The sequence below is a fragment of the Panulirus ornatus genome, chromosome 2, assembly GCF_036320965.1.
Source record: "Panulirus ornatus isolate Po-2019 chromosome 2, ASM3632096v1, whole genome shotgun sequence".
Classification (NCBI taxonomy): domain Eukaryota; kingdom Metazoa; phylum Arthropoda; class Malacostraca; order Decapoda; family Palinuridae; genus Panulirus; species Panulirus ornatus.
This window is the reverse complement of record NC_092225.1, coordinates 31,903,889-31,925,671: the sequence shown is the minus strand read 5'-3', so window position 1 is coordinate 31,925,671 and position 21,783 is coordinate 31,903,889. Positions and strand designations below refer to the sequence as shown.

The following is a 21,783-nucleotide window of genomic DNA, read 5'->3' as shown; positions in this document are numbered from 1 at the left end:
CATCCACAACAGACTTCATACTTGCCCATCTTTCCAAAACTCTTGCATTCACCTCCCTAACAACCCCATCCATAAACAAATTAAACAACCACGGAGACATCACATACCCCTGCCGCAAAGCTACATTCACTAAGAACCAATCACTTTCCACTCTTCCTACACATACACATGCCTTACATCCTCGATAAAAACTTTTCACTGCTTCTAACAACTTTCCTCCCACACCATATATTCTTAATACCTTCCACAGAGCATCTCTATCAACTCTATCATATGCCTTCTCCAGATCCATAAATGCTACATACAAATCCATTTGCTTTTCTAAGTATTTCTCACATACATTCTTCAAAGCAAACACCTGATCCACACATCCTCTATCACTTCTGAAACCACACTGCTTTTCCCCAATCTGATGCTCTGTACATGCCTTCACCCTCTTAATCAACACCCTCCCGTATAATTTACCAGGATTACTCAACAAACTTATACCTCTGTAATTTGAGCACGCACTTTATTTACCTCCTTCCAAAACATCTTTTTATTCTCCCAAAAATTTCATGATACTCTCTCACCCCAACCCTCATTTGCCCTCTTTTTCACCTCTTGCACCTTTCTCTTGACCTCATGCCTCTTTCTTTTATACATCTCCCAGTCATTTACAATATTTCCCTGCAAAAATTGTTCAAATGCCTCTCTCTTCTCTTTCACTAATAATCTTAATTCTTCATCCCACCACTCACTACCCTCTCTAATCTGCCCACCTCCCACACTTCTCATGCCACAAGCATCTTTTGCGCAAGCCATTACTGATTCCCTAAATACATCCCATTCCTCCCCCACTCCTCTTACCTCCTTTGTTCTCACCTTTTTTCCATTCTGTACTTACTCTCTCCTGGTACTTCCTCACACAAGTCTCCTTCCCAAGCTCACTTACTCTTACCACTCTCTTCACCCCAACATTCACTCTTCTTTTCTGAAAACCCATACAAATCTTCACCTTCGCCTCCACAAGATAATGATCAGACATTCCTCCAGTTGCACCTCTCAGCACATTAACATCCAAAAGTCTCTCTTTCGCGTGCCTATCAATTAACACATAATCCAATAAAGCTCTCTGGCCATCTCTCCTACTTACATACGTATACTTATGTATGTCTGTCTTTTTAAACCAGGTATTCCCAATCACCAGTCCTTTTTCAGCACATAAATCTACGAGCTCTTCACCATTTCCATTTACAACACTGAACACCCCATGTACACCAATTATTCCCTCAACTGCCACATTACTCACCTTTGCATTCAAATCACCCATCACTATAACCTGGTCTCGTGCATCAAAACCACTAACACACTCATTCACCTCTCATGATCTTTCTTCTCATGCCCAGGTGCATATGCACCAATAATCACCCATCTCTCTCCATCAACTTTCAGTTTTACCCATATCAATCTAGAGTTTACTTTCTTACACTCTATCACATACTCCCACCACTCCTGTTTCAGGAGTAGTGCTACTCCTTCCCTTGCTCTTGTCCTCTCACTAACCCTTGATTTTACTCCCAAGACATTCCCAAACCACTCTTCCCCTTTACCCTTGAGCTTCGTTTCACTCAGAGCCAAAACATCCAGGTTCCTTTCCTCAAACATACTACCTATCTCTCCTTTTTTCTCATCTTGGTTACATCCACACACATTTAGACACCCCAATCTGAGCCTTCGAGGAGGATGAGCACTCCCCGCATGACTCCTTCTTCTGTTTCCCCTTTTAGAAAGTTAAAATACAAGGAGGGGAGGGTTTCTAGCCCCCCACTCCCATCCCCTTTAGTCGCCTTCTACGACACGTGAGGGAAGTATTCTTTCTCCCATATCCCCAGAGATAGATATGAATTAGTAAGAATAAATATATCTACATGGTAAAATCACACACAAAAGCATCCTGACAATATAAAATCAGGGTAAAAATCACACAAAGTCCCAGTGATATAGCTGATGGCTATTCTACCAGGTTCCAGTTTATCAATGGTAATATAATGCATTTACAGTGGATACCAGAATCAGAGAAGAATCATACACAATCCTCGTAAGATACTAGTTGGTTATTTAGCTGGGTTCCGTTCAAATAAACCATGGTCATACAACTGGAAACCAACCACAGTAAAATACCCAGTGGTTGTGTCAATTATACAATTATGACTTTTTTCTTCAATAAAGAAAGGAGCCAAGCACAAATCTTTCTCAAATGCTCAGTTATCTGTTTCGGACACTACCATAATTAAATGGTGAAAAAAAATTTTGTCAGTTTTTAGAAAAACAGAATTTACTTTTCTGTTTGGAAAAAAATGGATGAAGGAGTTCCCTTCTCATTACATTCAACAGAAGACTGTTGTATTGTCTACCATAAGGACAGCAAAATTTATTATTTATCTTACTGAGTTGGAGGTGCTCCCATCTTTCTTCCCATCGCTGGAGCATGTTGATGCGTTGGTTGCTGAGGGACATAAGTTTCTCCTTGATCTCTGGTGTTGCATAGTGATTTCGAGCTAGAAGCTCCTTCCCAAGAGACACACACACATTAAAGTTATCTTCACGAGCATCTACCTCTGCTTTTAGACTCTGATGATTGTTCATTAATAACTCTACACCACTCACATCCCTGAAAATGAAAACTTTATTTCATCTTTTTTGGAAAACACAACAAAATTCAAACCTTAACTAAACAAAATAATGAAAGTAATCCATATGTCATACACAAAATCACAATAAAATTTAAAAATACAATACCTTGGTTTTTCGGTAGTGTTCATCTGTCTGATAACATCATCCATCCATAAGATAAGTGTGCGCACCATGTTAAAGAATTTAAATAGGTCTCCAGTGTCATGAAGTTTAATACGCCGATCCTCACACATTCCCTGTAAGTTCAACCAGGCAGACACCACCTCTGCTTCACGGTTCGTAATTTCACGAGCTTTGTCACCCGCATATGCTGCTTGTAATTTGGAAGAGTCTTCTTGAACTTGTTGCACCTGTACAGATTGTATAAATTGAAATTTCTGATACTGGTATTAGAAATTACAACTGAATTTATAAACCAAAGGAACAAAAACTTATGTGTGAAACTTCTTCCTACATCATGAAAAAGGTCAGCTAAGATGCTTGGAGCCTTGCCCAGCCATATACACTTTGGTACACAACAAAATCATATTCAGAACAAAGTTCTAACTATAATGACCAATAACTAACTCCAACCAATTAGGAACTGATCTTCAAGCAACTGCCTCAACCAATCATCAATCTATTCCATGTGTATTCATCTTAGTTAATATTCTATTATGCCAACTCATCACTCTCAAACTAATTCCAATGCCAAGCAGACTTCAGAGGAGTAGACAGAAGCTCTATCTCTTTCCTGGCTGCTACCTCAACCACTCATTAATCGGTCCCATTTGTACTCATACCTGTTAACACCCTCACTCACCATCTTCAAACTAACTCCCAGGGCAAGTACAGCTTAGAGGGTTGGCATAAAATATATAACTGTCATGAGCTCAAAACTATCACTACTAGAAACTAGCACCTTTAAATCAGATTAACTTTAATGTGAGAAGTGAGTAAATCATAATTACAAGTGTTTAACAGAACACTTGAGTCATCTGCAGTGCAGCACAATTATTGGCACCGAAATAAGAATGGATAGAAATACAATCTAGACATTTTTCTTTTTTTTCATACTTGTTGCCCATTTCCCATTTCATCAAGGAAGCACCTGCAACAGACAAAGAAAGGTCCCTCATAAATTATCTCTCACAAAGTGAGCAATGGATGCATGAGATTTGGGCCAGTTCTTCACTATAAGACTCGGACAGAAAACATGGTGACCTGAATACCCTGAGCAGAACTAAACTTGGATGAAGACTGATGACAGACAGAGATGGAAAGATCAGAACAGGCCTGCATGGAGATGCTGCTGCAGGAATCATCCTGCTGGATACTGGAGCACAGAGCACTAGATGTGGATTCAAAAACATTTCAATAAAAATACATCAGATATGCAGATGGTGGATGTGAGAAAACTTACAAATAATAGCTCCCCTGAGCTTCAGACTTAGGCAAGTTGAAAAATGAAAGATCACAGGAAATGACCATGAAAGTTAGGTACAAAATCAAAACCCTCCCATAAGGAGCTATACAAACTCTCTCCATATCAAAGTATATGCTGTGATAAGGAGAAAATACCAAGCTTTTATTTTTCAAAAACACTGAACAAGTGCAAGTTTCTTATCTAGTATTCATACAGGTCAAGTGCTCCAGCTGACTGGCTACAATCATCCTGACACACAAACAAGCTTAAAAATGACAAACTTTATCAATGAGAAGCTTTACTGTATTTACATTTTCTTCAGGAGAGGGTTTTCTTAATACGCAAGCATTTCTATAACCAATAAGCACAGGTCTTCAAATGACCAATGAGCTGTGCATTCCAGGTCAGGTTTTAGTAAGGTAGGTTGAAATGTTAAAGCAGGCATGGTTAACTAATGGTAACACCTTATGGGGGCATGGGATGGTAGTTGGAAAATCATCCTCTGACTGGATGAGGAAAGTTATGAACTGATTTTACTGTCATTATAATAGAATCACATTCACTTTTTTCATTTCTATTTGATTTTGGCATTTGGTAAGTCTCCCATTAGCTTGATTAAGGCTATATCTTCCGAACTCCATAGTCCAAAACAGAAAAAGATTCAATCACTATGATAAAGTTACTTTACCTGTTGTTGAAGCATAACCAAATCCTGTACAAAGTTTTGATGTTTCCTCTGTAAGGCAGATACTGAACCGGCATCACGGCCTAGTTCATCTGAGATGCTGTTTTGCTTTTCTAAGATACGGCTTAAAACATCTTTGCAATCATGGAAGAACTTATGGAGCTCCCAAGAAGCTGCTAACATCTGTGTTCGAGTTTCAATCAATTCTAGTAAGTCTGCCCAAGATTCATTAAGCCCATCTTTCCATTCTGCTATAGTGGCTGCATCAGAGTGACCAGCAGATATCAGCTGATCAGCTATCTCATTAACAGCTGCAACTCTTTCTGTGCCAATGGTTTCTGTATCACGAGCAAACTCCTTAAATCTGTCTCGAAGCATCTGAAAAACAAATAAGAGAGCCAAGTTTCAATTCAAAGCAACCTGACTATTAGCCTATTCTGTTTCGTATAGTTTCTGCATCACATGGAAACTCCTTAAATCAGTTATATTAAAAAAGTAAAGAAACTAAATGTTTCAATCCAAAGCTATGTAACTACAATGATATTCTCCTTGCTATTCAAATCTTCTATCAAGTAAAAGCCTCAAGTGCACTCACCGTGACATGGTCATAATCTTGACCTAACTCATGTGATCCAGCAACCACCTCCCTCTCAGCAATCCATTGTTCTAAGTCATCAACCTCACGATTAAGCATGAACAGCTTAAGAGCTTCATCTAATTTGCTACGACGTTCCACTGCAAGGTCCCGCAACCCTGCATATAGCTTGTCAATCTGTGACTGTCTAATTCCAATCTGTTCACTAAAGAAGGAAAAAGAAGCAAGTTTATTCATCAATAATCTGACAGGTATTAGGTCGATCATTTTTAACTCTGGTTCAATTTACATGGGATCGACCAAAAGCATTAAAACTTTCAGCTCAATCATTGGTCTCCACATCTAATGTCCAAAAACAAAATCTTCCACAACACCTGTGCACTTCTTATCTGTTTCCTCTGCTTACAAAGTTCATCTGTAACTTCTATGTTGAAACATCCATCCTCATACAAATAATGCCTCTAATGCACATGATAAAAATAACTTCCTGACAATCTGGGATATAGCACTGAAGATTGTACAACGTATCTATTTGCAGTTCACCTCTTATCATACCATCAAGAATTCAACTAAATATATTCTTTACCAGCCTATCATCTGCCACTTAGTCTTGCTTAGCCATCTCATTTTTGCAGCTTTCAATCCAGTCTTTCACAACTTTTCATATCATATATCTTCTTCTGCTGTCTATTCTCCTACATGAATTTGTTACACATATTATTTATTTTTACTGTTCGTTTTCTACTAATCTGGACTTAAGACAATTAAGGTTTCCATATCCACATCTAAGACATGAAACCAGCATTCATTATACTAAACTCTTCTAAACTATTAACTTCAATTCTTCTCATTCACAAGAGCTCTGCTCCTCACTGTTGTTCCCAGAAGGCCATCACTCAACTTTAGATTTCCCACTATCATTCTTATAAATCATTCCTTCACAACTTTTTCTATGATGTTCCTTTTTGGAATCATTTAATATAATAACTATGGGAGCTTCCATTCAATTCTATCCTGGATAAGATGTACGTATCCCTGCCATCATCCTTTCTTTTTCTCATATCAGGTGATAAAAAGTATATACCCATGGTGATGTCACATACCTTTAATGTTCTCTCACACTTGTTTTAAACCACTCATATCCTAACATTTATCCTTAGACTAGCAATACTTCCCTTGTGTACCCTTTTAACTGTACAGCCGTAGTTGTAATTTCCAAAGGTCATCAGACATCACCACTCTTAACCCCTTGTCACATCTCTTAGTGTTATAATCAGTCCAGCTCATCCAAATTTTTGTACGAGATAATTTCTTATTTCCTTCTTCAAAAGAAGGGTTGAAAACAATCTCCAATGAATCTACTTCCACAGGCCTAAAGCAAGATTTGGTTGATACTTGTTTACAGTTTTTCAGTGTCCTCAGCATGTGAAACTGTCATACTAATTTCAGTGTCATTTCAGTGTGTTGCTATCAGTGTCAAGGAAAAAGAATTGATAAAACAAAGAGGGAGCAAGTATAGAGTCTGGGAGATTAAAACATTTAACAACTGAGGAACCTATTTCTGTATGAGTAACTATTTCATCACTTATTTTTTTCTAAAACTATCTTCAGAGGTTGACCTCAATTAACCTGTCGTGTTTTCATATCCTTATAGTGATCAAAAACTTCAACAATTGTATTTTACACATCTATGGCCTCTAACAGTTATCTTTCCAAATCTCAATGGCTATTCTACACTCTTTAGCATGAAAAAATATATAAATTCTAACATATCTAAACATTTTCTAGCATATAAAAATAAATAAAGACTAACACCTAAATTACTCCCATTTTTCTATCTTAATTTCCCATTTTTCTCTCCCATTTTTCTATCTTAATTTGAGCCACTGCAATACAATATGGTGGACTCAGCCCAATCAGTACATCTTGAAATCTTGCTTGAAGATACATCTTCAAAACACTTGCTTTATCTCTTTTTCATCTCTTTGCCTACTAACACTTCCCCATCTGTTCCTTCATTTTTCATCTCACTTTTTCCCTTGTTTTTCTCACACTTCACCTCCTTGCAAAACATTTCATTCTCCCAGGAGTTGTCAATATTCCCTTACCCCATCCCTCATCTGCCCTCTTTATCAGCTCCACTATTTCATTCTAGACCCCTGCTATTTCATATACACCTTCAGACCACTGGCATTCCTTTCCAGCAAATACTGTACATTCACCTTTCTCATTTCTTTCTTTAGCAATTTAACTTTATCCTACATTAGGTAGTAGTTGGTAGGCAACCACCTACCAGGGCAGTATATTACCAGCACTACCCACCTGGGTATCTGGAGCATTAGTGATAGCTGCATAGTGCACCAGCACTTAACTGGTTGTCAAGCTCCACCCCCCAGACCCACATAGCTGTCTCTTGTTTCTGCCTCACCTACACATGGACTGCCAACATTCTGTCAACAAACATACAGTCTCTCCTTGTCACATACATATCACTTGACAACACTCAACTCACACAGCTCATTCTTCATAACTCTAGATTTTCCTGTGGTGAGCAGTATGTGCTAGCCCTGCCTTTTGAAAAAATGGTTGGAGCAGTAGATAGAAAAAGTAGGAAGAAACATTAGATTAAACCATTAGGTAAAAATAGTTGGTAGGAACATTAGGTGGGAGCATTAGGTAGAAGTAAAAGGTTGGAAATGCCAAAGACTTTATCTGCAAAAGTAAGCTAACCTTCAACCAATCTTTCTTGGTGATACTGTACACGCCTCTTTTCCATGCTAATCCACTTTCATCAAACCTCCCCCACTTAAAAATCATCACACACCCCACATACTGTTCCCCTTAGAATATTCACATACAAAACCCTCTCCTTGGCATATAATCCAATAATGCCCAGTGACCCCTAATCCCACTGACATACATATACCTTTTTTTTCTTAACCATGGATTTCTAAACATTAATCCTTTCTCAGTACACATCTCAAAAAGCTGTTCCCCATTTTCATCTAGGCTGGGTACCTCATACCCCCATTTGATCCCACATAACCTACTTTTGCATATGAATCCTTAGTACCAAGATACAATCCCATGCAGCAACTGCCAATGCACTCACTCAGCTCCTCAAAAAAAAACACCCTCCTCTTCTTCACTCCCCTCACTATCTGATGCATTAGTACTAACAATCACACAACCCTCATAATCAACTTTTATTCTAACCTACATCAATCTTGAAATTACTTCCTTACACTTTAAAACAGCCCCAAAGCTCCTCCATCAAAAGTGCCAAACCTTCCTTTGTTCTTGACCTCACACTAAATCTTGACATTAACCCCTCAACATTCCAAACCATTCTACCCACTCTTCTTCAACTCAGTCTCTCTCTGAGCCAGAATAGACATAGCTCTTCTCAGCAATCATTCAAACCACTCTGAAATCTTTCATCACCTGATCTGTCTCCAGAAATCAAAATTTCATTCCATTCAAAATCCATCCATTGCTTTACTCTTTTACTACACCTCTTTGCCATACTGAAATACTTTATGTGTATAAATCAAAACATGCATGTATTCATGCATTATACACTATGTACAAAATATTCCGATGCAGACAAATTTTTCTATCAGCTGAGACCTATAAAAAATGACAAACCAAAAATGATACCTTTGGTATGAAGATTTCAATTCTATCACTTTAAACAATACAGAAATCAAATCTCAAATTGTGCTACCCAAAATCATACAAAGATACTATCTTTCTGATGGGGATTAAGCAATTGGATAAAGACAAAGTTTCCTGCATCCACCCTTGGATTAATGTATATTACTTCTATGTCAGATTGGGGAAGAGCAGTGTGGTTTCAGAAGTGGTAGAGGATGTGTGGATCAGGTGTTTGCTTTGAAGAATGTACTTGAGAAATACTTAGAAAAGCAAATGGATTTGTATGTAGCATTTATAGATCTGGAGAAGGCATATGATAGAGTTGATAGAGATGCTCTGTGGAAGGTATTAAGAATATATGGTGTGGGAGGCAAGTTGTTAGAAGCAGTGAAAAGTTTTTATCGAGGATGTAAGGCATGTGTACGTGTAGGAAGAGCGGAAAGTGATTGGTTCTCAGTGAATGTAGGTTTGTCGCAGGGGTGTGTGGTCTCCATGGTTGTTTAATTTGTTTATGGATGGGGTTGTTAGGGAGGTGAATGCAAGAGTTTTGGAAAGAGGGGCAAGTATGCAGTCTGTTGGGGATGAGAGAGCTTGGGAAGTGAGTCAGCTGTTGTTTGCTGATGATACAGCGCTAGTGGCTGATTCATGTGAGAAACTGCAGAAGCTGATGACTGAGTTTGGTAAAGTGTGTGACAGAAGAAAGTTAAGAGTAAATGTGAATAAGAGCAAGGTTATTAGGTACAGTAGGGTTGAGGGTCAAGTCAATTAGGAGGTAAGTTTGAATGGAGAAAAACTGGAGGAAGTAAAGTGTTTTTTAGATATCTGGGAGTGGATCTGGCAGCGGATGGAACCATGGAAGCGGAAGTGAATCACAGGGTGGGGGAGGGGGCGAAAATCCTGGGAGCCTTGAAGAATGAGTGGAAGTCGAGAACATTATCTCGGAAAGCAAAAATGGGTATGTCTGAAGGAATAGTGGTTCCAACAATGTTGTATGGTTGCGAGGCGTGGGCTATGGATAGAGTAGTGCGCAGGAGGGTGGATGTGCTGGAAATGAGATGTTTGAGGACAATATGTGGTGTGAGGTGGTTTGATCGAGTAAGTAATGTAAGGGTTCTTAAGAGAGATGTGTAGAAATAAGAAGAGTGCGGTTGAGAGAGCAGAAGAGGGTGTTTTGAAATGGTTTGGGCACATGGAGAAAATGAGTGAGGAAAGATTGACCAAGAGGATATATGTGTCGGAGGTGGAGGGAACGAGGAGAAGTGGGAGACCAAATTGGAGGTGGAAAGATGGAGTGAAAAAGATTTTGAGTGATCGGGGCCTGAACATGCAGGAGGGTGAAAGGTGGGCAAGGAATAGAGTGAATTGGATCGATGTGGTATACCACGGTCGACATGCTGTCAATGGATTGAATCAGGGCATGTGAAGCGTCTGGGGTAAACCATAGAAAGTTCTGTGGGGCCTGGATGTGGAAAGGGAGCTGTGGTTTAGGGCATTATTGCATGACAGCTAGAGACTGAGTGTGAACGAATGGGGCCTTTGTTGTCTTTTCCTAGCGCTATCTCGCACACATGTGGGGGGAGGGGGATGTTATTCCATGTGTGGCGAGGTGGCGATGGGAATGAATAAAGGCAGACAGTGTGAATTGTGTGCAAGTGTATATATGTATATGTCTGTGTGTGTATATATATGTGTACATTGAGATGTATGGGTATGTATATTTGCGTGTGGGGACGTGTATGTATATACATGTGTATGGGGGTGGGTTGGGCCATTTCTTTCATCTGTTTCCTTGCGCTACCTCGCAAACGCGGGAGACAGTGACAAAGCAAAATAAATATAAATAAAATACTTCTATATCAGTTCCAAACACCTTTTCAAGTGTCCCACATTCCTAAAAAAAACCTACCTATCTGGATGTTCTTCATTTATGAGATGTCTAGCTGTTTCACCAAGTTGTCTTATTGTTTCAGCATAGTCAGCCACAGCACTTTCTAAGCTCTGGTGTTTCTTCATCAGATTCTGAGCAGAAAGTTCATCTTTACCACGGTCTTCTACCATCATGTACAATTCTTGCTCACTCATCCACACTTCTGCCTCACTCGCATCAAAAAGATATTGTTGAGCCTTCTCCGAAACTAACAGTTTGGATCGTCGATATTCGAGAGCATCTTTCAATTTTGCCCAGTGGTCAAGCAAGTCCTCTAACAACTTATGGAATTCATCTGCAGCCTCGTGTCCTTCCTCAATAAGTTTTCTACCATTTGCACATACTAAATTAATACGTGGTTCATGGTTATCAATCTCTGTGCTTAAACTCTGGAGTTTCTTCTTAAGCATGTGAACTGTGAACAGTGAATTACCGTATTCTGTGCTCGTGGCCTGAGGCATCTTCTCAAGGATCCAGAGCTTCTCGTCTTCCACATCCCTTCTGAACTGGAATGCTTCCTTCTTTTTACCCAAAGCCCTGTTGCGCTCCACAAGAGGACCCTTGAGTGACTCAAATTTGGACTCTACTTTTGACTTCATTACTTTAATTTCTTCAGTCTTCTCTGGCGTCATACGCTGCAGGTAATCAGCTTGACTCTCTAACTGTTCAACTTGTTTAGCTTTAACAGCCATTTGTGTCTCAATCATTTGCTGTTTCTGCATGAGAATATTTACAGAAGTGAGATCCATACCTGTATCTCCCCCTTCAATTTGTTTCTCCAAGTCTGTCATCCAGGTATCAATATCATCACATGTCTGCTCATACAGCACTTGCCTGTTAGCATCAAAGAGACGTTCCCCTTTTTCTTTTGTAGTGGTTTCTAAAGCATCAAAGTGTTGGTTCAGTTCAGTAATCTTTGGTCCAATCATTTCTGCCATCTCTGGCTTTTCTTTAACCAATTCCTCCCCGGCCTGCTGTACTCTTATTAGCCTGTCTTTATTACTAGCAATCTCTGCCTCAAAGGCCTGATGCCGAGTCCATTTACTGTGCACAGTCTTTGCAGAACGATAGCTCTCATCTTGAGCTATTATATGTTTCTCCTGCACCCAATCATTGAGTTCTTCACAATCTTGAAGAAATTGATGCACTTGCAACTGATCTCTCAGACGTTCCATCTGCTCCATTGCTCGATCTCTGTTCTGTTGACGACGCTCTTCAATATTTTCTGCTTTCTTCTGGATTTTGTCAGCAGCAAAATGTTCATCATCCAAAAGCCTCTGTGCAAACTGACAAATTCCATTTATCTTTTCATCATTAGCTTCCATGGTAGTAAGGAATGCTTCATGCCTCTTGATAAGGTTCTCTGCTTGTTCCAAATTTGTGGGAGTTTCATCTTTACTGAGGTAGTGCTCCTGTTGACTAAGGAGCACTTCACCCTGCTTGGCATCACGTAAGAACATTTGCAAATTCAAAGACTGGGACAAAAGTTGTTGCCTGTTCTCCCACATCTGGTGTAATTCTGCCCAGCCATCCTTGAGTGCTTTCAATCGTTCTCTTAAGAACATGTACTGTGCATCATCTGCTGGAGTAACATCTTCAGCAGTTATACGTTCACCATATTCCATCATCTTAGTATAGTCCTCTGTGTAGTTGTCAATCTCCTCTCGGATAGACTGGTGCTGACTAAGAAGTTTTTCTGCCTCGGCAAGATTAGATGGAATATCTTCTGAGGCCACATCAGTCATAGTTTTGGTCAGCCATAATTGGAAGTGATCCAAATCACGCAGGAAACGATGAAGATCACCAGCCTCCTCCAGTTTTGCATCACGTTCCTTCAACAGCTGAGTGAGCTGATCCCATACAGCACGAATCTGCTCAATACGTTCACGAATAAGCTCTGCTTCTTCTGGGTGATCTTGACTTATCTTATCAGCTTCTCTCTCTAAAGCATCCAACTTAGCCTGAATGGCTGCTAAGTCACGCTCCATACCCGAGAGGCGACGCTGAAGTGTCATGATACCACTAAGATCTGTACCTAAATCAGCAGTCTCCATCAATACTCTCTTCTTATCCTCAATCCAAAGAACTGTTTCTCTGCATTCAATGTGGAATGTCTGAACACCATGAGCTGAATTAAGTTCTTCACGTTTACCCTCCGCCTTCTCTCGAAGTTCTGCCCAGCGTTGATTCAACTGATTCTGGCGGGCTACAATATCCTCTGAATTAGGATGCTCCACATGCAACAATTGGCGAGCTAATTGATTTACCACTGCAACACGACTGGCATTGGCATTCATTTCCTGTTCAAATCCTTCATATCTGTGTTTCATAATTTCACAGTCTTCAATGTCCTTTGCAGGAACCATAGTCTCTAGCATGCGCTCCTTCTCTCCTATCCACTGCTCCACACCATCTGCCTCAGTAAACAGCTTATATAAGGATAAGGCATCAAGCAGTCTCTGCTTTCGCATCTTCGCCAATTCTAAGAGCTCTTTGTATCGTCTATCAATGGATGCGAGTCTTTCAACCACATCCGGGGATTCCCTATCAATCTCATTCAGCTCTGATGCTTGTTGATGGAGAGCTTCGATTGTAGTGGCATAATTTTTCAGCTCCTCTGTTACATCCTTGTGTTTCTTGAGAAGAGATTGCACAGTGGCCTCATCTCTGCCTGTATCCTCGCTGGAAACCAATCGAAGAATATCTAGCATCCAAGTGTCTACATCATCAGCTTCAGTATAGAACTGATGCAGGTCCACTGCATCAGTCAGCCTTTTCTTTCGAGCTGCAGACCTCTCCTTGAGGCTGTTCCACATACCTAAAATTTCATCAATTCTTTCCTGGATCTTGTCTGAACCAAAGTGCTGTTGGGCAATGAGCTCTTCTCCACTTTTGACAACAGCCATTACCTGGGGGTCATGAGAAAGAAGTTCTTCTTCCACTGTCTTGTGCTTTGTCAAGAGTAAATTAACAGTGATAAGGTCATGCCCTATGTCTGAAGTGGAGAGAATCTGTTCCTTCTCCTTGATCCAATTCTCCTCCTCTGCCATATCCCAGTAAAACTGCCATAATTTCCGAGATTCTTCCAGACGTAATCGGCGTTCCACTGCAAGCTTAACCAGTTCACCATAAGCATCTTCTAATTGCTGTACACGTTCGAGAACAATAGATGGGTCACATGGTCGATAACCCTCCACTTGTTCATCATCGAGGAACCTCTGAGAATGCTCAATTACAGTCTTAACACGCTCACCTAACACATTGATGTCTGCTTCCAGTAGAGAGTGTTTCTGCAGCAAGTCCTCCACACCCATCAGGTGTTTTCCATAATCTTCACTCAACAAGCGCACCTTCATATCCTCCATGGAATCTAAAATGTATATCATTTCTTGGAAGTTCTGCTGCAACTGTAAAGAAAGTTCAAGTCTCATACGACGAAGACGCAAAAGTTCTAGCAGGTAGTTCCACAAACGTAATACATTATCCTTTCTCGCATTAATACGTTCAATATCATGATAGCGTTCCGTCTCTAATTCTTGAGCCACTGCAACAACTGCCTGTACACGTTCCTCATAAGCAAAGATGTCTGTCTCAATGGCTTCATGTTTCTTTGCTGCTGCTTCCACAGCTGCCAGATCAAAACCAAAGTTATCTTGAGAAACAAGGCGCTGGTTTTCAGACAACCAAGTTTCTCGCATACCAGCCTTGCGGTTGAACCTTGCAGCCAGTTGCTCCAGCTTTTCTTGGCGGATAAGCTCTTCACGTAATGCTAACTCCCGCTCATGTTCTGCTTTCTCCAGACGTTCCCAGGCCTTGTTGATGTCACTAATCATCTTCCCTTCCTTTGGAAGATATGGTTTCTGGTTGTTTGCTCTCATCTTGGATTGTAAAGTAAAAAGCAGCACTTCAAGATTTCCTTTTTCAACAAACTTTGGTGGTTTCTCTACAGTGCGATAAGTGTTGAATTGTGTAAGCTGTGTTTGCACTCCAGTCAAGGAGTTTGCAAAAGCTCTATCATTAAGAGACTCAATGGTAGTCTCAATCCACTTGAGAAGGTCTGAAGTCAAACTTTCATATTCCTTGATCATTCTGTCATTCTCCATTGCAATACCAACCACCTTGCCAATACGCTTGCCTTGAACTGTCTCCTGTTTCAATTTAGAGAAGTAGTGGTAATAGGTGACAACATAGGTAATAATAGACTTCTCATCTGGTTGTTCTACAAATATATCTTCAGCATCAAGAAGTTTTGTGAGTCCCAGCTTGTTTTCAGCCACATTAAAGGCATTGTTAAGATTGTAAATGGCATTTGAACGAGACAATTTTTCATACTGCACCAAATCTGGTCGATGCTTGTGAATGATGGCATTGAATGCTAATCCATCCCTCCATGAGGTTGTGAAATTTCTTATGTTTACATTGTGGTAACCAGCAGTCTTCATCTGACACCAAAGAAGAAGAGCATCCTTGGCACTCTTTGTCTCTTGATTCTCAGTTTCTTCAATAGTAATGTCTTGAATCTGGAAGCGAAGGATGATAGTCCAGATGAGACCAAGTGTAAGACGTGCATTGCCATCCACAATGTCGTGTGAGCCCATGTTCTCCAAATGGACACGCTGATCACGTAGAAACTGTAAGGCTTTGTCCACATTCTCCAAGCAGTGAATTCGCATCTTTCCCTTCGTTGGCCTTGGCTGTGGATAAGAAAAAAAAAATTTGTCATATATCAAATATACTAACTAAGCCAACTACTTATAATTTTCCTGACCTATAAAAACTTTTCTGAGCCTTCACTAAGAAAAATGTACTTCTGCTTGCATTTCTTGTCTAGATATTATATCAGTACAAAAACAATGGCAAATTGATCTCCAACCCACTCCTCACACACACACACAAACAACTTGCCACAGGGTGTTAAAAAATCATTTACCATCTGTTTGTGCTTAAAGATTAAAACCAATTCTCTTTAGCTTAACCAGGAGCAAGATGACAGTTAACCTACATAATCAGTGTCAGTCCCAGAAATTTTCTTTGATGCACAAGAAGTGCCCTCTGCCTGAAGCCTGTTAAGGGTGAGGCACTAAAGGCTAAAAATCTGAGCAGCAGTGTTATTCACTGGCTACGGAGACTCTATTGCTATACCCATCCCACTGAGGGAGTTTCAGGAGGGATCAGGTGCCACAGGTATAAAGAATAGATACAGATTACACTATTTCACACTTATCTGGGGAAGAACTCAACACATGGTCCTACGGTTCAAAATTACTTTATTGACATACAACCCTTCAGTTAATTAAAAAAAAAAATAAAAAAAAGTTGGTTTAACATAGAATTACTTTCACTAAAGATTAAGGAAAACTATGTAAAAAACAAACCTTACAATATTAACAAACAAACTATTATCATCTTTTTCATTATACTTAGTCACTGTCTCCTGCATTAGTGAGGCAGCACAAGGAAACAGACAAAAGAATGGCCCAACCCACCTACATACACATGTATATACATAAATGCCCACACACACACACACACATATATACCTATACATTTCAACATATACATACATATACATACACAGACTGATTCATGTGGCTGATTCATGTGAGAAATTGCAGAAGCTGGTGACTGAGTTTGGTAAAGTGTGTGGAAGAAGAAAGTTGAGAGTAAATGTGAATAAGAGCAAGGTTATTAGGTACAGTAGGGGTGAGGGTCAAGTCAATTGGGAGGTGAGTTTGAATGGAGAAAAACTGGAGGAAGTGAAGTGTTTTAGATATCTGGGAGTGGATCTGTCAGCGGATGGAACCATGGAAGCGGAAGTGGATCATAGGGTGGGGGAGGGGGCGAAAATTTTGGGAGCCTTGAAAAATGTGTGGAAGTCGAGAACATTATCTCGGAAAGCAAAAATGGGTATGTTTGAGGGAATAGTGGTTCCAACAATGTTGTATGGTTGCGAGGCGTGGGCTATGGATAGAGATGTGCGCAGGAGGATGGATGTGCTGGAAATGAGATGTTTGAGGACAATGTGTGGTGTGAGGTGGTTTGATCGAGTAAGTAACGTAAGGGTAAGAGAGATGTGTGGAAATAAAAAGAGCGTGGTTGAGAGAGCAGAAGAGGGTGTTTTGAAATGGTTTGGGCACATGGAGAGAATGAGTGAGGAGAGATTGACCAAGAGGATATATGTGTCGGAGGTGGAGGGAACGAGGAGAAGAGGGAGACCAAATTGGAGGTGGAAAGATGGAGTGAAAAGGATTTTGTGTGATCGGGGCCTGAACATGCAGGAGGGTGAAAGGAGGGCAAGAAATAGAGTGAATTGGAGTCATGTGGTATACAGGGGTTGACGTGCTGTCAGTGGATTGAAGCAAGGCATGTGAAGCGTCTGGGGTAAACCATGGAAGGCTGTGTAGGTATGTATATTTGCGTGTGTGGGCGTGTGTATGTACATGTGTATGGGGGGGGGGGTTGGGCCATTTCTTTCGTCTGTTTCCTTGCGCTACCTCGCAAACGCGGGAGACAGCGACAAAGTATAAAAAAAAAAAAAAAAAAAAAAAAAAAAAAACATAGACATATATACACATGTACATATTCATTCTTGCTGCCTTCATCCATTCCCATCGCCACCCTGCCACACATGAAATGACATCCTCCTCCACCCAAGTGCATGCGAGGTAGCGCTAGGAAAAGACAACAAAGGCCACATTTGTTCACACTCAGTCTCTAGCTGTCATGTGTAATGCACCGAAACCACAGCTCCCTTTCCACATCCAGGCCCCACAGAACTTTCCATGGTTTACCCCAGACGCTTCACATGCCCTGGTTCAATCCATTGACAGCACATCGACCCTGGTATACCACATCGTTCCAATTCACACTATTCTTTGCACGCCTCTCACTCTCCTGTATGTTAAGCCCTGATCGCTCAAAATCTTTTTCACTCCATCCTTCCACCTCCAAGTTGGTTTCCCACTTCTTGTTCCCTCCACCTCTGACACATATATCCTCTTTGTCAATCTTTCCTCACTCATTTTCTCCATGTGACCAAACCACTTCAATACATCCTCTTCTGCTCTCTCAACCAAACTTTTTTTATTACCACACATCTCTCTTACCCTTACTTAATCAAACCACCTCACACCACATATTGTCCTCAAACATTTCATTTCGTACACATCCACCCTCCTCTGCACAACCCTATCTATAGATTGTTGGAACCACTATTCCTTCAAACATACCCCTTTTTGCTCTACAAGATAACGTTCTCACCTTCCACACTTCTTCAATGCTCCCAGAACCTTCACCCCCTCCCCCACCCTGTGACTCGCTTCTGCTTCCATGGTTCCATCCACTGCTAAATCCACTCACAGATATCTAAAACACTTTACTTCCTCCAGTTTTTCTCCATTCAAACTTACCTCCCAATTAACTTGTCCTGCAACCCTACTGAACCTAATAACCTTGCTCTTATTCACATTTACTCTCAGCTTTCTTCTTTCACACAATTTAACAAACTCAGGTCACCAACTTCTGCAGTTTCTCACCCAAAACAGCCACCAGCGCTGTACCATCAGCAAACAACAACTGGCTCACTTCCCAAGCCCTCTCATCCACAACAGACTGCATACTTGCCCCTCTCTCCAAAACTCTTGCATTCACCTCCCTAATAACCCCATCCATAAACAAATTAAACAACCATGGAAACATCACACACCCCTATGGACTATATAATTGTGAATGCATATAATACAGCTATCTTGAGAAACTGATGAAAACAAACTTTAAAGCAGATAATTACAAAACAAACAATTTACAAATCTGATACAAGGACAGTTGCAATCTCCCTCGAGAACATAAGGGCTCATTCATGCAGTACACATACATTAAATATCCGGAAAAGGAAACATAATTCAATTAGCTCTATTCATGTCCTCTGAATTAAGAGAAAATCCTTAAAATTCTGAATAGTATTTACTTAAATCTATTAAAATATCTTAAAAGCTTTCACAGAGTACAAAAAGATACCAAGTAGTTCTGTCACAAACAAAATTCCCTTTACTCTCCTGCCTGAAATTACCAAACCCAAATGAGATACTGCTGCACCATCTATGTTTAAGATTCCAATTTACATTTCTAAACTACAGCTTATGGGTATGTGAGAGAAAATTCTCTCTATAACATATGTACCCCACGTTTCAATCCACTCTGAAAATTATTCTTATTGAACATTGGTACTTTTCCATCCTGCCCTGGGAAACCTCCTCCCTGAGACTCCTGCAGTGTTCAGGAAGCTGACCACATCCTCTGGGAAGGGATACGATACATGTCAAGAAAAGTGGTTAGGTTGTCTGGGTGTCTTTGTGCACAAAACATTTGAAGAGGAAGTTTCACTGTACTAAGTGTAAGTTACATCTTGAGCATAAAGGGTCCTGTGAAATGCTGAACTAATGTTAGTAATGATGTAGGGATCAATGGTGTCCAGAACAAAGAAGAGAAAGCACAACTTATACATGCCCAGGTAGTACAGCTTTTGATGGGTGCATTTCTGGCAGAGTAGTGTTTTACCCCTTATCTTCTGCAAACATATTCACATAAGCCTAACACATCCACTGCAACCATACAATAAATTCAAAGGATTGTTTTTTCAGTATGTGAAGATGCCTTCTATTACATGCATCAGAAAAATCCCTAAAACACTAGTCACCCATAAAACCTAGAGGGGGAAGGTATTGCCTGTCCCTCATGCTTATGTTCACACTGCTTTTCACAATGCTGCTGTGCACCTATGCATGCTCTGGCCCAACAAAGGAAATAATTGTGGAATACTACAGAACAAGTGATGAAAGGCATATATGTCCATGGCTCACATCCATGCAGCAAATAACAAAACTGTGTATAAAACCATGAATAATGTAACTATCTGCAAATCATCATAAAAAAAATTATACTGAATAAGTGACATAACTGAAAATTACTGTATATAGAGGCCATACGTAAAACCCCAGTGAGTATAATGAAAATTTTATATTATAATTATCTACTATTCACTGGGTATCATGTTACAAGGCATATCTAAAAGTGCAAAGCATGTCATTACAAGAAAATATAAACCAATACGTGTGAGTTATGTAACCTAAGCGTGTTGGTGGATGGGCACCTCGGCAATGACATGATCTGTCACATCAGCAACATTAACACTACCACACACACAATGCACATGTCTGTGCAGCACAAAATACAGTATATTTGCTTGATTTTTTTTTCTCAACTTTTCATGAAATTTACTGATTTTTTCCCTCACCTTCCATGACATTTCCTATTAAGCGATGACAAATATTTGTTTGGAATTTTTTTATAAACCCCTGCACTGGGGATCCCCCCCTCTATCTTTTTTTTTTTTTTTTTTTTGGGGGGGGGGGAGTCACTGTTTCAAGTTTGAGAATGGATTAGGAGGGCAGTTTTCTGTGCTTCTCAGGTCATTACAGCATATGCAAGTTTTGTCACCATCATGTTTGCTGAGGAAGAGAGGATCTCTATGTATACACTGTAAAACTGTGAAGCAAGCAGTAAGCTCATTTTTTCTATATCTATTTAAGGAATAATGAACATCTATGAAGAAGTATGAATGGTAAGGCTAATGCTGTTGCAAAGATCTGGGTTCCAAGTATACTGAGGTGTGACTGCATTGGAAGTAGTTTTGTTCTGTTATGAAAGTGCTGAATACCCTGTGGTTGTTAGGAAGACGATGATTGTCATGAGTATTCTGTTTTGTATGGTTTGTTGTTGGTTTGGGTTTATGTGCTTCATGTGTGGGGGCTGGGATGGTGTTGAAAGAGTAAATTTTCTCCATCATTCACCACTGTTGGTTGCTGTTGGTTATGTGGTTTAAAATGTTATGGAAGGAGTGCCAATTTCCTGTTGGCTTTTCAGTGATTAGGTTAAATGTTGTTTAAAGTATGGATTTATTCTATGATCTCCACTCCTATGGAGTGATTTTGTCTACACGTTTCTTTGACATATGAGATCTGCAAATCATAGGATGAAGTTTAATAATACAACAATTCATTTTTTTTTTTTTTTGCTTTGTCGCTGTGTCCCGCGTTTGCAAGGTAGTGCAAAGAAACAGACAAAAGAAATGGCCCAACCCACCCCCATACACATGTATATACATATGTCCACACACGCAAATATACATACCTACACAGCTTTCCATGGTTTACCCCAGATGCTTCACATGCCCTGATTCAATCCACTGACACCACATCAACCCCGGTATACCACATCGATCCAATTCACTCTATTCCTTGCCCTCCTTTCACCCTCCTGCATGTTCAGGCCCCGATCACACAAAATCTTTTTCACTCCATCTTTCCACCTCCAATTTGGTCTCCCACTTCTCGTTCCCTCCACCTCCGACACATATATCCTCTTGGTCAATCTTTCCTCACTCATTCTCTCCATGTGCCCAAACCATTTCAAAACACCCTCTTCTGCTCTCTCAACCACGCTCTTTTTATTTCCACACATCTCTCTTACCCTTACGTTACTTACTCGATCAAACCACCTCACACCACATATTGTCCTCAAACATCTCATTTCCAGCACATCCATCCTCCTGCGCACAACTCTATCCATAGCCCACGCCTCACAACCATACAGCATTGTTGGAACCACTATTCCTTCAAACATACCCATTTTTACTTTCCTTGTAAAATATATTCTTGGTGAACTGGTTGTGGTACAGATGAAGGATAGATAGCATGGTCTGGGCATAAAAATTACACTGGTCAATAAAGATTATGTGCCATGGAAATAAATATCTGTTTCTTATGTATTTCTGCACACTG

General features: G+C 40.2%; 1 protein-coding gene across 34 annotated transcripts in view; it reads right to left on the bottom strand.

The window, feature by feature from the left end:
* The window catches only part of beta-Spec (spectrin beta chain), a 211,948-nt gene that overhangs the window by 67,038 nt on the left and 123,127 nt on the right, over positions 1-21,783 (bottom strand). For all 34 annotated transcript variants that reach the window (XR_011714206.1, XR_011714211.1, XR_011714208.1 and 31 more), the window contains 5 exons: positions 10,925-15,639; positions 5,362-5,566; positions 4,770-5,144; positions 2,782-3,026; positions 2,430-2,653 (listed from right to left, as the gene is read on the bottom strand). Coding sequence is in view for 12 of the 34 variants with exons in the window: in XM_071674660.1 (XP_071530761.1) it covers positions 2,430-2,653; positions 2,782-3,026; positions 4,770-5,144; positions 5,362-5,566; positions 10,925-15,639 (5,764 nt within the window). In the remaining 22 variants the exon portion in view is untranslated. The remainder of the gene's footprint in view (positions 1-2,429; positions 2,654-2,781; positions 3,027-4,769; positions 5,145-5,361; positions 5,567-10,924; positions 15,640-21,783) is intronic.